This window comes from Sesamum indicum, linkage group LG8, assembly GCF_000512975.1.
Source record: "Sesamum indicum cultivar Zhongzhi No. 13 linkage group LG8, S_indicum_v1.0, whole genome shotgun sequence".
Classification (NCBI taxonomy): domain Eukaryota; kingdom Viridiplantae; phylum Streptophyta; class Magnoliopsida; order Lamiales; family Pedaliaceae; genus Sesamum; species Sesamum indicum.
The window spans coordinates 9706236-9722330 of NC_026152.1; the positions used below are offsets into that span (position 1 = coordinate 9706236).

The 16095-nt window shown below is 34.9% G+C and overlaps 2 protein-coding genes across 2 annotated transcripts; both read left to right on the forward strand.

Annotated features, from left to right (window-relative positions):
• LOC105168127 (clathrin coat assembly protein AP180) lies at positions 1032-3248 on the forward strand. Its single transcript, XM_011088076.2, has one exon. It carries the CDS (start codon positions 1332-1334, stop codon positions 3087-3089), a length of 1758 nt encoding a protein of 585 aa, XP_011086378.1. The 5' UTR covers positions 1032-1331; the 3' UTR covers positions 3090-3248.
• Positions 9197-15940, forward strand: LOC105168128 (transcription factor MYB88-like). The gene is made up of 6 exons (XM_020696023.1): positions 9197-9275; positions 13167-13312; positions 13647-13789; positions 13865-14079; positions 14177-14322; positions 15474-15940. The coding sequence occupies exons 1-6, from the start codon at positions 9197-9199 to the stop codon at positions 15507-15509; spliced, it is 765 nt and encodes a 254-aa protein (XP_020551682.1). The 3' UTR covers positions 15510-15940.

Genomic DNA, 16095 nt, shown 5'->3' on the forward strand with positions numbered 1-16095 from the left:
CTGTATATATTTGTATTTATATTTATTTAATTAATTAAATTACAGACAACAAAATATCAACAAAAACTTGAGTTGATGGGATTATCCAATTTGTCTTATTTGGGGTATAAAAAAGTAATTCCAATACATAATTAATTAAATAATCAAATAATCATTAATACAATCACAAATTAATATTTAACCACGTAATCCCATAGGTTGAAGTAAACATGCCCATAGGCTATCTTTACTTGTTTACTTCTAAACGTCCTCAGTCTCCTAACCAGCTATTAATCCTACAAACCCGTTACAGGACTTGATAAATGCTGAATACGAATCTCAACCAATCTGGTGGGATATATTATCCCACGAGGCCTATGTGCGTAGGCTCAACTACTCGAATTCGAAGTAAACGAGCCCACAATTTTTTATTAATTGAATAAGAGTATATATACATATATAGTATTTGAAACTTATAAGATAATTTAATTTTTTTGTGTGTAAAAATATAATAATATTCTATTGTTATTTCTAAAAGATGTTCTATTAATAAACTTAGTAAAGACTTCAATATTGAATTTTGTATAAATAAATTTGCACTATTATATTAGTAGAATGGTTATTAAAATATAACATACCATTATGTAATTTAATATTTTTGAAAATATTATAAAATTTATAAATTTGCGTGCGTTGGTGCTACTTTTATGTATTTACGCACACAACCATACATACATATTGAAGTCATTTTCTGCGAAAAATTCAAATGAAGGCCGTTGGAGAAACAAATGCTTGTCCAGGAGACTACAAACCGAAACCTAATGAAGTCCGAAATTCTTGCAAACCTCTGTGGGGTGGGAAGTGACTTGAGGAAATATTGTTGCTTGACTGAAATTTGTTCCCAAAATTACCACTCTTTGTGCAACTTTCTCTCTCTCTCTCTCTCTCTCCAAAAATCCCAGAAAAAAAAAAGTAATTAATTTTTAAAAAACAAATACCCTCTATTTTGCATTTGTTCTTGATCAAACAAAGTAGAAAAATACAGTATTATTCAACAAAATCACAAATATTAAACTAAGATTTATAAATCCTTTAGTTCGCCCATCCATGTAATAGATCACTATTCGTTTGGTTTTTACTATCTAGATTTCATAAAATTGTTGTTCTCTCCTCTCCTCGTCGTTCCTTCTTATCAATTTCTTTCGACCTTTTTGTTAATAGATTTCTACCCAAAAAATAATTCGATTGATTTTTCTTACACATGCATCGAGTGTGCGAGTTGAAAATTGAAGTTATTAAGGAATCAAGAGCTCGTTACAGGTGATGAGTTATTAAGGTTTCCATCACCAAGGATGACAAGCAAGCTTAAGAAGGCAATAGCAGCAGTGAAGGATCAAACCAGCATTAGTCTTGCCAAGGTCTCAAAGAGCAATTCCTCGAATCTTGAAGTTGCGATCCTCAAAGCCACCACGCATGACGACGTCCCGATGGATGAACGATACGTAAACGAAGTCCTAAAACTCATCTCCTCCAACAAAATTCATGCTGCAGCCTGTGCTCGTGCAATCGGGAAACGTATAGGCCGCACCCACAGCTGGATCGTCGCTATAAAATCATTGATGCTGGTCCTCCGGATCTTCCAAGATGGTGATCCTTATTTCCCGAGAGAGGTTCTCCACGCGATGAAAAGGGGCGCCAAGATTCTCAACCTCTCAAGCTTTCGAGACGATTCAAACTCACATCCATGGGATTTCACATCCTTCGTGCGAACTTTTGCTCTTTATCTCAACGAGCGCTTAGATTGCTTCCTTACCGGAAAGCTGCAGAGGAGATACACATATGATGCCAAGGAGAGTCCAATCTACCAACGCTCACAAAGCCGAATAATAAGGCCTAATGAGCCTGCCTGTGATGTAAAACCAGCAATGTTGCTAGACAAAATCTCATATTGGCAACTATTGCTCGAACGATCCATCGCCACACGGCCGACAGGTGCAGCCAAGATGAACCGGCTGGTGCAGATATCTCTTTACGCCATAGTTCAAGAAAGTTTTGAGCTGTACAAAGACATTTCCGATGGGCTCACTCTCATTCTAGACAGTTTTTACCATTTACAGTTCCAGCATTGTGTGAGCGCCTTTGAATTATGTGTCAAGGCTACAAAGCAGTTCAGAGAGCTAAGCGATTTCTATTCCTTGTGTAAGAGTATAAATGTCGGTAGGAGCTCCGAATATCCAACCGTGCAGACGATATCAGAAGAGTTGGTCGAGGCACTGCAAGAATTCTTGAAGGATCGGTCTTCATTTCAATCTAATGCAAAGCCCACCAACCGGTTTCCGCTCCCCCCATCTCCACCGTTGCGTGTCGAGCCTAGATTAGGACCACAAGGTAACCGTAGACAGCAAGCCGCATCCCCAAACACAACAGATGGATTGTTGGAAGACCTAATAGAAGCCACAGAAACAACAACATGCCCAGCTATTTCCATTGATCTAGAGGCTTATCCGGCATCTCAACAAGACGACTCGTTCAGAGTAAGCGACGCACGCTCCACCCGATCATTGCCCGTGTCGAATACAATGATGGACCTCATAGCTGCATGCGATTGGTCCGAACAGCAAGACAAAGAGCAACAAGAGAATCAGCACGAGCCAAAACAAGTAGGGTCGATGGATTCATCAGCTGCCAAGAATTGGGAGCTTGTCCTGGCTGAAACCTTATCGTCATCAGCCTCATTACAATCAATCCCAGAAGACAACACCAATCCATGCCCAGACCAGACACCATGGTTGGAGGAGAATCATTCAAGCAGTTCATCCAACAGTCGGGACCTCGTCTTGTTAGAGCCCGCAAACTATCATTACAACCCATTTCTGCAGAACCCAATTCAATCACCAGACACATCAAGTCCCCCCACCTTTCATGCGATTCCTTCATCCCCAGTGCAGAATCCGAATCAGACATTATTCGCAGCACAGAACGAGAACGATCCTTTCGCTTCTCCCAGTGAACATTGGTTGAGTAGAACCGTAGATCAGCAACATTTGCTGCATGAACAACAGGTATGGTTGACAAACCAACACAAGATTATAGCTAAACATATGACTTAGGTTATTGTAGACAGCCATGTAATTGTAATCTGTTCCTTTACACGGCTTCAGTTTTGCTTCTTCTTCTTCTAGTTTCAATGCCGACATCTTTTGTTCAAATTGATATGACATTTTGTATTACACTTTACATTTAAATGATATGTCTAAATATTTCTCAAATACATAGCTAACTTAGATTTTATATTATTTTGATTGGATTGATGGATTTGAATTTGATGAATGATCATGATTTTGAAAATTAATTTTAAATGATTTTTTATAGAAGGAATTTGAATTTGGATTTTTTGAAATTTCATTGGAATTATTTCAATAAATTCAAAGAAGTTGTTATAAGAAAAATCGGAATTTATAACTCTAAATATTTTAATTGAAATGTAATTTCTGTGATTTGTATATGCGATGAGTGATTTTTCGTATATGATGATATAAGAATAGAGTTAATTACACTTAGAATTTTTTTAAAAAGGTAAAATATATTTTGTCCCTTAAATTATTTTTGATGTAATATTTACTATCTAAATTAATAAACGTAATACTTATTCCATTGGTTGAACAAAAATATCTCTCATGTCTTGAACAGTACTATTATTTTTAATATAATTTAATATTTGCATAGATCATCGCCAAATTATTTTATAATTATTTTTTTAATAAGTGAAGAATTTAAATTAAAACTGAAGTATAAATTAATATATATAGTAGATACATAATAAATATATCATAACCAACTGTAGCACCCCCTACTCGCTACATCTAATTATCACTATTTCACCCTTTCTTTAATCAGAACTCATTCTATAAGTAATTCTCTTTCAACCAGTAAAATAAATTCTAATTTATCAGCAATATATATATCACAAAAGGTATTAGATATCACCAAAAGTAATATTTACCCTCACTACATGTTCTCGTGTACATAACCTCAAGAAAAATCATACCACAACTTTTAAACACAAATCCCGATAAAAGACCAGAATATTTACAACCCAAAAATCAAAAACTTTGGCTTCAGAAGTCACGGCTGACCCACCTAATAAAGACGACGGCACCGCTCAAAGTCAGTGTGGCTAGTCAGTGTGACCTATCTCCTGAAAAGTACGTGGCAAGGAATGAGCTGCCTACTCAATAAGTATAGCTGATCAGTTTATATATATACACAGGCAACAATTTCAGGTACATGCAGTCACATCGACTAACAGTCATTATCAATAGCAACAACAAATATAAGCAGTAATACCTATTCACAATTATAAATCAAGCTATGACACAGTATTCAACATTATCGTTTATGAGTTAAGGGCCCCACTTACTCTAATTGGTATACATCAGTCAATGGTTTCGCCGGCCATCATCATATCATATACAGCACAGGATACCCGTTGTGTGATATCCCCACACTCTTTTACTCCAGCTGTGTAGCAATATAGCACAGGACATCACAACAAACGCATACCTCTACATTACCATCACATACCACATAGTAACAATTTCACCGATATTCAAATAATCCACAACTAATTATGTAAACAATCAATATACGAAAGCCACGTGTAATAATATAAAGCCAAATCCACGTTCGCATCCAAGAAACCAATATATATATATTATACAATACTACACATATAAATATATATATATATATATAAATCCAATTAGCTATACTTACCGTAAATCCCCAAAATACTTCTGTTTTACGAGGAACTGCTCAACCCTCTATCTTGTCGTCACGTCCTATAATAAAATGTTATACGTATAATCAACATATATATAGAATATCATAAACTCTAAATAACCTATTATATAATGTTCATGTTATACGTATAATCAACATATATATAGAATATCATAAACTCTAAATAACCTATTATATAATGTTCGTATATTTCTATCAATCTTTTAATATTTTATTTATATTAAAGTCCAACCTCCTGTTCCATTTCTTTCAAATAACTGCCTTTTCTAAGCTCCTCAAATATATATGTTTAATAATTGGTGAGGCGGTGGCAGCACATGCCACTGCCCACCTCTTTTTCCCTCCCTTTTTTTTTTTTTTTATATATATATTATACTTTTGATAATTACCATTGTGTCCTTCCTAATTTCCTAATTAGTATAATTTACTTCCAAATATTATAATAAACTCCAATTTAATCCGTTCAAGTGTTATTACATTCCAAATTCAATCTATAATTTTATTTACTAATTACATCTAAATTTCTAATAATTACCAATTAGTCTCCCAATTACATACAAAATTCTACGGACGTCACACCAACAACCCATATATGCATTTTAGAAGAAATTGACAAACATATATGCTCAACAAGAGCTAAATATTTTTAGAAAAAAAATATGAATAAATATATTTGACGGTTAAATACACTTTGCCCCCTAAATTATCCTTGATGTAACATCTACACCCTTAAATTAATAAATATTATACTTACCCTCTGGTTGGACAAAATTGCCCTCATGTCTAAAAAAATTATATATTCTTAATATATTTTAGTATTTTGCACATTAAATTATCACCAAATTATTTATAACTAAAAAGAATTTTTAATAAGTAAAGAATTCAAATTAAAAATAAAGTAATAAGGTAATATATATAATAGATACAAAAATAATTATAATATCCCAACAAAAAGAATCTTTTACATGAAAGTTTGTGTATTATTGTAATCATGTTTTACTTTAACTTAAAGTTTTTTTTTTATCTATTTATCATACCATTTGAACTATTTTACAGTCTCAAATTAAGAAATGAATGAGCACAATAAATACATAAAAAACTTTTATGTAAATATTTTATTAATTTAATAATAAAATTAAATTATTAACTATTTAATTTTTTAGATAAAAATGAGTAATTACATATCTATTTTTTTAAATATATTTTCTTTAAAAAATATGAAAAAAATATATTTATTTATTTATTTTTATAAAAGTGTTTAGATTTTGATTAATTAACCACATATATATATTGTCAATTTTTTTTTCAAAAGTATATATGAGTTGTTAGGATATTATATTTATTGTGTATCTATTATATATATTAGCTAATTACTCCACTTTTAATTTAAATTCTTTACTTATTAAAAATTTATTTCAGTTAGAAAATAATTTGGTGATAATTTAATGTACAATATACTAAATAAATTGAAAATAATAAATTATTCAAGGCATGAGGGGTAATTTTTTCCAAACAACGAGAGTGAATATTACATTTATTAATATTAGGAGGTAAAAAAAAAAGGAATTTTGTTTGTGGGGGGGGTGTTTATTTAGCCCTATATTTTGTCATATTTTTTAAAAGAATATATTAACAAAAATCGATGTGTAAATACTCATTTTTATCTAAAAGAATAAATAATTAATAACTTAATTTTTTACCAAATTAATAAAATATTTTCATTAATTATTTTGTTTGTTTATTGTATTAATTTAGTATTTAACTTTGAGTCTCTAAAATATAAAAAAAAATTCAACTATTTAACACACTAATTATGTTTAATTAACTTAAAATGCAAAATTTTTTAAAAAAGATCTTTAAACTAAATATATATTGACGGGTATGGCCCAAAAGGGATTAAAATAAGACGAAATGCTAGGTCCAAACACAGGTCCGCCAGCCTAGGAGAGAGTCAGCCCACCCAGGTAACCAGGCTTAACCCAAGAAGGGGGCACCCTCCAATCTGGTTCGGCCCAAAGGAGAGGCCCACTAAGCTCAGCCCAAGAGGAAGCCCCCCTCGCCAGAGTTCGTCCAAGGATGAATCCCATCTTATCAAGCTTGGTTCAAGAAGGAAGCCTAGTCTGGAAGCTTTTAAAGCTAGCCTAAAGGAAGGAAGATGCCTCAAGGGGTTGGACTCTTCAGCCTGAGAGAACTCCCCACCAAGTAGGAGTTTGCATTAAGAAGGTGTCATCCTTCATCTAAAAACTTGTTGCTTAAGGAACGGATAAGGAGGAACCTTATCCACGAATTCCGCCTTCCTCGCTGGGCATGCGGATCCCTCTCAGCAGAACTCCTATTACAAAGGAACTCCTCCTCTATAAATAGGGGCCTCGACAAGCAGCCCCTTCCACCCTCGAGAACCTCTCTTGCTGATACTCTACTCCTCTAATTTCATGCTCTTATATACGGAATTCTTATTTTTATCATAATTTCTCGTTATAATTTATTTTTATATTTTTCTATCTTTAAATTCAGAAATAATTTAAGCATCAGAGTGCTAACCTTTTGTTTTGCAAGTCCTCTTTCTCAAGAGCTTTCACTCAATTAGCCCAAATTTAACATCAAGATTCAAGACCTTTGGATTCGTGCTAAAATCGCACACATCAATTGGCGTCGTCTATGAAAAGTTGAGGTAAAGGCGTGAGATACCATGGAAACCCCCACCAATCCCGCTAACAAGCAGAAGACCATGGACCCAACAACAATCAGCCTCTGTAGGTTGTTGCAGGGGCCTCCCTAGCACCAGTAGGAGGGTCCATCCCAGCCTTCCCAACTCCGATGCTGTCACCTAGAGTGACGGAGCAATTGGCTGATCCTCCAAGCGAAGCACCTCCTCTGACACCACATCAAGTAAACTTTCCCCACCCTTGCTGGGCGCAATCCACCAAGTGGTCGCAGCGGCCGTACGAGAGCAGATGGCGATACTAGTCCCTGCTCGTCTAGCCCCAACGCTGGAAGCAGGAACCCTTCAAGGAGGAACGGAAAGAACTTTCCCAAGAGAAGGCTTCGCTCTGACAGCGTCCCTTCCTACTGGGGTACAAGGGCTCCTTCCAGCAAATCCACCAGAGGTCCCCCAACAGTGGCTGGCTCATTTGGAGTATCTTCAAAAAGGCCTCCAAGACGTGCAGCACCAGATAACGAGAATTCTAGGAGAAGAACTGTAGAGTGTCCCTTTCACAAACATTGTGTTGGAAGACGAGCTCCTTGCAAATTGTTGTACCCCCTCTATTGTTGAGTACGATGGGTTGATTGACCCCAAGAGCACCTTTCGCGTTTTGAGAACGCAGCCCTGCTGCACAAGTATACGGACGAGATCAAATGTCGAGTTTTCTTGACTACCTCCCCAGGGCTGCGCAGCAATGATTTAACTAACTGCGCCCTGGAGCGATAGGGAGCTTCCAGGAGTTCAGGTCTTTGTTCCTGCACCAGTTTGCTAGTAGCTAGAAACCTTGAAAAATGGAGCTCAGCTTCTTCGCCATGCGACAAAGGGATAACGAGTCATTGAGGGAGTACCTGCAAAGATTTAACGCTGTAGCCTTGGAGGTACCCTACGCCACGGAAGAAGTAAAGGCCAGTACCTTCTCGCAAGGCCTCTTGGACGGGGACTTTTTCAAGTCCCTAGCCAAGAAATCCATTTCAGAATTCGATGCCCTCTTGGCTCACGCAGCCAAGTACATTAACATGAAAGAAGCCCAGGCTACCAAGTACATTCACATGGCCATCAATTCTGCGGTCAAAGGGCATTATCAGTATCCCTGAGCCAACATATTGCAGATCCCACAAGAGCACCAACTATTTTGGTTCCAAACATTGAAGGTAATAATAATATTATTTAATTTTAAGTAATTTTATCTTTTTAAAATTAAGTATTTATATAATTTTGTCAATTTTTCAAATATCGTACTGGTGGGACTGCGATGATGAGTCTTGTCAAGTCGTAGGCGGGGAAGTTCCTGCAGAAGTGGTTCGCTGATGCACAAAACCAGTTGACCCGACCACTGTGGCTAGCTAAGGAGATCTAGCGCCAGCTCCTTGAATTTTGGCCGAGAATAGAATTTCAGACACAATCGACCAAGAATAAGGTCAATCAGGCCAACCCTAAAGCAGCTGTGACCGTCTACCATAGGGGTTGTCATCCGTTCAATGTTGAAATCACTTCTCATGGATATTTTATTAAATGAGGTAGCGAACTAGCTTCATCGCGGCTCAGGAAGCAATTCAAAACATCGGGCAAGAGATCGCCAATTCGGCGCACAAGCGAAAGATGGTAAGTATTTCAAATCATATTAGTAATTTTGTTTAATTTTTTTTATTTCTAATCATTTTTATATTGATTTTTAAAAAGGAGACACAACTCGGACTCCCCGTCACTCAGATGGAGGTGTTCGAGAAGGTGTACCAAAAGAAGAAGGACGGCCAGTGGACTGACCCGAGATCGAAGAAGGTCGCGATAAGTAATTAAAAAAATTGACGTAATTTATTTTTTTAATTTTATATTATTTTTTTAATCTAATTTTTAACATGTTCGCAGGAGTTGTTCTTGAGGATGATGGAGGAACGCCAGAGACAGCAGAATAACAATTAATAGCCCTCAATTGTCCTCTCAAGGCTCCATGGCCCTAGACAAGCAGCAGGTTTGGATGTCAGCAGTGGGTGGCTCGAAGAGGGACTGAGTATTCGATCTCGGCTCCGAGGCCCACCACTAGATTGCTGGACCATCCTAGGCGACCAAGTCGACTATTCCCTTGCCCTCGCCACCACAGCCGCAATGCCCCAACTTAGATGATTGGGTGTTGGCACTCGAGCGCTACATCAGAAGCGTCGATCCCAATTGGCCAGATGATGTAGCGCCCGAGCCTCTAGCTGATGTCCCGGCACCCGACAACGACGACAAAAACGCGGTAATTGGGGATAATAATTTATATTAGGATTATTTTTTTGGTATTTTGTAAAAATATAATTTCATAATAATATTTTACATTTTATAATTAAATTATTATTTTTTTATATTTTGTGTGTTTTATATAAATTTATTTACTTACTTTTATAAAAGAAAATTGAAAGATATTAAATAAAAGATATTTTAAAATATATTAAACAAATTTAAATAAAATAAATATTAAAATATATTAAAAAATAATAAATTTTGTAACTACAATTGCAACGGCTTTTGTAATACACCAATAAAATATAAAATCATCAGGCCATTACAAATAATGTGCCAAAAATAGTTACAAAATGAATGAAAAAAAAAACAGTTACAAATGCAGTGCAAAAAACCGATACAAATATAATAAAAAATAGTTACAAAGAGCATTACAAAAATCGTTCTAAATATCTGGCAAAACCATACCTAAATGTGTTACAAAAGCCGTTACAATAATATTTATATCAAACCCAACCTAGCAGTTACAAAAGCCGTTCCCGCTTAATTTTTTCATATTACTAGTTTTGTAACGGTTACAATAGACCGTCACAACAGCCGTTACAATTTGTAACGATTTTGTGACAAGCTGTTTGAAATGATTTGTAACGCCTCATTTAGTTGCGGTAGGCCTAGCCGTTATAAAAACTATTCCAAAAAAAGGTATTTCAAGATTAAAAGAAAAATCGTTTCCAAAAGAATGATTTTTTTGTAGTGTATACATACAAGTGGTAAGTATTAAAAATATTAAATTAATTAATTAATAAAATATGGGTTAAAAATTGAATATATTAAAACTTTGAGGGGCTAAATTGAAGCTTTGTAAAACATTTGGGGTTATTTTATATAGGTTTCAGAATTTAGTGTTCAATTTGTAATTTTCACAAAAGTTATAAAAGAATATATAATAAGAAGAAAATAAGAAAAAGGGGGTGTAGAGATGGGGGTGGAAAAAGAGGGAACACATGTTGCCATCCCTAAGTATGTCATCTATACTAATGATGTGCATACATCTAAACAATAGAAGGTTGGTTTATTTTGGAAGTTGATGAGCTACAGTGGAGAGTTTCATTTTCTTTCCTCAGCTGCATTCAAGATACTAGAATAAAATAGTTGTTTGAGCAGCCCTTTATTAAATTAATAGTTTTGAGATTAAATTAAGTATAGTTAATTGAATTCGAATAGATGTATACTTGTTGTCTGTATGAATATATTTGTTTGTTTATAAATTTGGTTAGTTATCCGTATCCTCTATACTTACGCGTGTAATAAATAAGGTGAATGATTGTGAATGACGACGATTTGACTGGTGATGTGATATGTGATATGAGAAAAATAAATACAAAGTTAGGTACCATGACGAGTAGGGTCTCGAGGTATTCTGGGGTAACGGGGAATACCTTGTACTAATTGCTGCACACTGGAGTGTTGTGGCGATGCATGTTCGTTGTGATATCCTACACTGGTATTGTTACACACTAGGGTGGGGAGGATATCACATTTGATGGGTATCATGTGCTGTATATTAATTATGTGATACTAAATGAGATGATGATGGACGGCAAAACCATTGAAAGATGTACTCCAACTTAGGTAAATAGGTTCCTAAGAAAATAAATAGTAATTTTGAGCGTATTGTGTTGTGGATCGATCTATGATTGTGGGTACTCTTTATTTCGTGATTATGTGGTAATTGCATGATGAAGTATTGTTGATTGTTGTGTGTTGCATGGTACGTCTCCCAGTGCGTATGCATATGTGTAAATATATAAGTTGATTACTTATATTTATTGAATTGACAACTCATTTCTTACTATATATTTTTCAGGAGATTATTCAAAGTGACTAGCCAAATCGAACCATAAGTTCTGCTGCTAGTCTTATTAGGTAAGGGTTCTTTTGCTAGTTTATATTTTAGGAGATTTTTTTTTTAAATATCTATACTATATATAATTGGAGAGGAGTTAATTGGTGTCTCAATTATTTTGGTATATCAAATTTAACATTTAATTTAATTTATTAATTTATTTATTAACTTCCCACTCACTCACTTTTCTAACTTTCCATTCTTCCACTATTTTTGATAATTACTTCTTTTTCTTTATGTATCTTTTTTTTTACATAATTTTTAATAAATTGAATAGTAAGATTATTTTATATATATTTTATTAAATAATAAATATTTTATTTTAAATAATATTATATAATTTGCACACGGATAGAGGGTGCCACAAATTACTAATATCTATTACGACAGAGAAATAAATTATATTTAACCCATCAATTATATATGCGTAATTGCAAAAAGTATTATGTTGTCATAATAAAAATGCTTATAAGTTTAAAATAGAGACAAAATTACATAAGTTGTCAGTATTAGAAATAGTAACAAGATAATTTTATATTATATAAAATATTTTAACATAATAAAATAAACATAATAATAATAACAAATTGATATATCAATCATATAGTAAAAAAAATATACCACAATGATATTGATGCCACCTCTAATTCCTCAATGCCTCATCTTCTTACTGATGCGTTTATTAAGTATAAAATTATGAATTCTGTATAAAGATGAAGTGAACAATGCCACGTGGTGTAGGACATGAGTCGTATTGTATGATATACCATTTGGCTCCTTCAGTGGGAACAAGACTATGTATTCATCCCAAGCCTTTTTCTTCCCAACGATGTGTCTTTTCAAGGATATGTTAATTTGATATCCTTGCCTTTAGGTTGTACAAGCTCTGAAATAGAGACCTGTAAAAAAAATGAACATAGTGAACGAACAGAGTGAGACAAGTAATATGCGTGCGTGTATGTATGTATACGCGATGTAGTTAAAATTGAAGGAGAGAGTGGTTTTCTGGAGTTGGAGACCGCGATCGACTGACAGAATTGGAAATCATTAGTATTTTAATGTTCAAGTTAGTATTCGGATGAGGAAAATTAATTGAAGATAATTAAAAGCAATGATAAAATAGTAAGATGACTTATTATTTTGCGACTGATATTATATCGTATATTAGTATTTATATAATAGAATTTAAATTCAAATTATCCCCCCGTAAAAATCGAAATATGAACAAAATTCCCCTAAATTAATATATATGTATATATAAGACACCCATTTTTTGGGGAAGAAAAAAAAAAAAAAAGAACATCCTCTTGCTATGTTTTTCACTCTTGTGAATTGCTATTTTCATGTTTTGACATGTATATAATTTATTTATTAACTATAAAAGTTCAAATATTCATTTAGCAATTAGTTTTGTTTTCTCCAAACCAAAATATGAGTACCTAAAGTCAAAGGAAATGGATGAGAAAACTAGCTAATCAATTAAAAATAACATGACAATTTAGTGTGGGTTAAGTTCAAAATAAAGATGATTTACTTTAATTTTTGCCCATGCAGCTGAAAGTGACAGGACTCAAGGAACATTTCTAAGGAAGGATGATCCAAAGTTGCTTGCTTTGATGCAACAAGCAGAATTGCTCAGTTCACTTGCAATCAAGGTTAATTCGGAGAAGACAGACCAGAGTCTTGAAAGTGCTTGGCTGGTAAGTGGGAAGAGCTTGATCTCTCTCCAAATTGTTGCAGTAAGTCATACTGGAGTATGCTTACACTATCACAATGATTGTGACATATTATGGTCGTGTATAATTAAAGAAACTTATATGTGGTCCTTCATTAGATCCAATAATGACAATACAAAGATGTTGAGATTTCATCAGAATGTCTAAACAGAAATGTTGTTCACAGCTGAAAAGAGTACAGCTTAACATGTTTATGGTCCCCCAGAGTGACCTCTTTTCTCCTTTTTAGCCTGCCCACTGCATTTTTCATGGCAATCATTGCATTTTTATTATAAGCTTACAAGATATTCATGTCCAGACAGTGCAAGATTTTCTGAAACAAAACAAAGAAAGTGATCTGCTCACATGCAGAAATCCTGATACTGATTTTCAATTTGAGAAGTTCAAAGAATTGGTGGAGGATTTAAGAAGCAGCAATGAAGGCAGTAGACCATCTTGGAGGTAACTTAGAAGGCACATTGAATTCAATTTGAGAGTCTTATTTTCCTCAACAGTATCTAATCCATAGTTTTGCAGGGAACCTGATCTATATGAGTCGTCCCCAGCCAGCTCTGAGTACAGTACAGGATCAACTCAGCTGTCAAATGTACCAAGTGATAAATCAGAAGAATGTCAAGCTGAAATTTGTGTGCCACATCAGAAAACTGGCACGCAATCAGATCAATTAGATAATCAGAAGGGTCTTGCTGAGGAACATGGAATGTGCCATACTGCAAACACAAAAAATGAAGGTACACAAGTAGCATCTTAACTTGAAGGTATCTCATCTTTAAGTGGGTGGAATACCGATTTTCATATCAAGCTAATCATATTTCTATTTTCATGCAGTGAACATGTTGACATGTAATGACATAAAAGATGATAATGGAGTAGTATGTGAATATTCTAGCACAGAATTTGGATCCCCTGTTCACGTGACTCCAATATTCAGAGCATTGGCAGCAACTATTCCCAGCCCAAAATTTTCGGAAAGTGTAAGAATCCTGAGCTTTTGATCTATCTGGGGTTAAAAGATTTGTTGCTTCAAATTATCAGTTCATCTGCTAGATGTGAGCTTATGAAATATGCAAGCCAGTCAAGGTGGATGTGCCATGAGAACGAATTCTGCATATGCGGCTGAATTGTGTGTTGCAACTCTATAGAGTTAGATACACAACCATAGTTCAGCTAGAAAGATTCTTTTATAGTATCCACCCAATAAATTCTGTGAAGTTATAATTATTAAGCATTCAGCTATAGAACATTGGTGGTCAACGAAAGAATGGAAGTGCATATTGCTTTTTAATCAGTGGAATAAGGATATGATGGGACCACCACTTTTCTTCTTATTAGCTCACAAGAACATGCCAAATCAGGACAACATAAAAGGTTCAACCAGACAAGTTTAAAACAAAGCTAATATAGGCTGATCTGATGTTGCAAATCTCATTCTGAAAGCTTTTGTCAGATTCTAGGGCAATACACTAGAAGTTTCGGCAGTTTAAAGTTCTACCGAGAGTCTGGGCAAGGGAATAGTATAGAGAATGTCAGTAACTTCCTGCAGTGCAAATTTCAGAGTTTTTGTTTTTGCACATGGGTATGAGATTTTCTTAAATAATTTGTTATTAGGCATATAAGAGCAATATAGCCTCTTTCGAAGTCGTTCAGATGTCATTATTTCTTTCGTTGTCACTGTTTTAGGTGCGGAAAGTTCTTGTGTTTGCACATCAATGTTATCAATCGTAAATGAATACTTGCCACTCAATACTGATGACTAAGACTTCTATCAAGAATCAGTAGTCAAAGTTTCACCAGTTTCTGAGATGCCTAGGTCGTGAATCAGTATCAAACTTGGTCGAGGTTCTGAATTTTATTGTCTAAAACGATAAAGTTTATGAACCACCATGAAACATGCTAGTTTGCCTTTTGCATAATCTTTTATCCTGCAATATATCTTCCTAGGAGCAGGAACTTCAGATTTCCATAACACTGGGAAAACCAAAGTACCTTTTGCATAAATCACTACTTTTATATCTGGTCCTATAAAACTTGATGCCTCTACAGATTGATGTCTCATATTACTTAAATACTGGGGGTGAAAGTCGTTTTGTTTTCTTATTGACTGTTCTTACCATGCATTTTGCAGGAAAAACACTTCCTCATGAAAACACTAGGAATGTAGTCAAGTTCCCCAAGCCCAATCACCAATCCTTCCCAACCTCCACTTTGCAAGAGGTCCCTCCTCCATTGTCTGTGACCGGTCTCATGCCAGTTCAGAATTTACAGCCATCAGGAGTTTTCGTAAAGTGTAGAGCTTTTCTTTATTCTTTTGGGGGTTCTTTGTCCTTGGATTGCAGCAATCTTGACCTGAGTTTTTCCAGAATGGGCCTGCGAAGATCTGCTTTTGAATCTAGGGTGCTATGGAGCATCCTACTTTTTCTTCCGAAGATCGACCGCTCCCAGTTCATCCTCGAGTTTAGTTTCTAATACTCACCTTGGTTCCTGTGTGCGTTCTTATGGCGTGTCATTCTTTTTGTTTGTTTCTTTATGGAACTTGGATACGGCTATCCACTGTTCCAGTAAAGTTTTGGCTAGATAAGCCAAATGTACAGATAGAACCAACACTAGAAACATAGTTATTTTTAGTGTAACTATACAGTGGCACCTCGCCAAGATTACCCATTAGCGATTAAAAATATGAACATAGAAATAAGAGAGAGAGAGAGAGAGAGAGAGAGAGAGAGAGAGAGCAAAAGTGGATCAACTCG

Coding starts and splice junctions, on each gene's coding strand:
- LOC105168127 (XM_011088076.2), top strand. CDS start 1,332: ATGACAAGCAAGCTTAAGAAGGCAATAGCAGCAGTGAAGGATCAAACC.
- LOC105168128 (XM_020696023.1), top strand. CDS start 9,197: ATGGAGGTGTTCGAGAAGGTGTACCAAAAGAAGAAGGACGGCCAGTGG. Junction 14,080..14,176: donor TGCAAACACAAAAAATGAAG/GTACACAAGTAG, acceptor ATTTTCATGCAG/TGAACATGTTGACATGTAAT. Junction 14,323..15,473: donor GCCCAAAATTTTCGGAAAGT/GTAAGAATCCTG, acceptor TGCATTTTGCAG/GAAAAACACTTCCTCATGAA.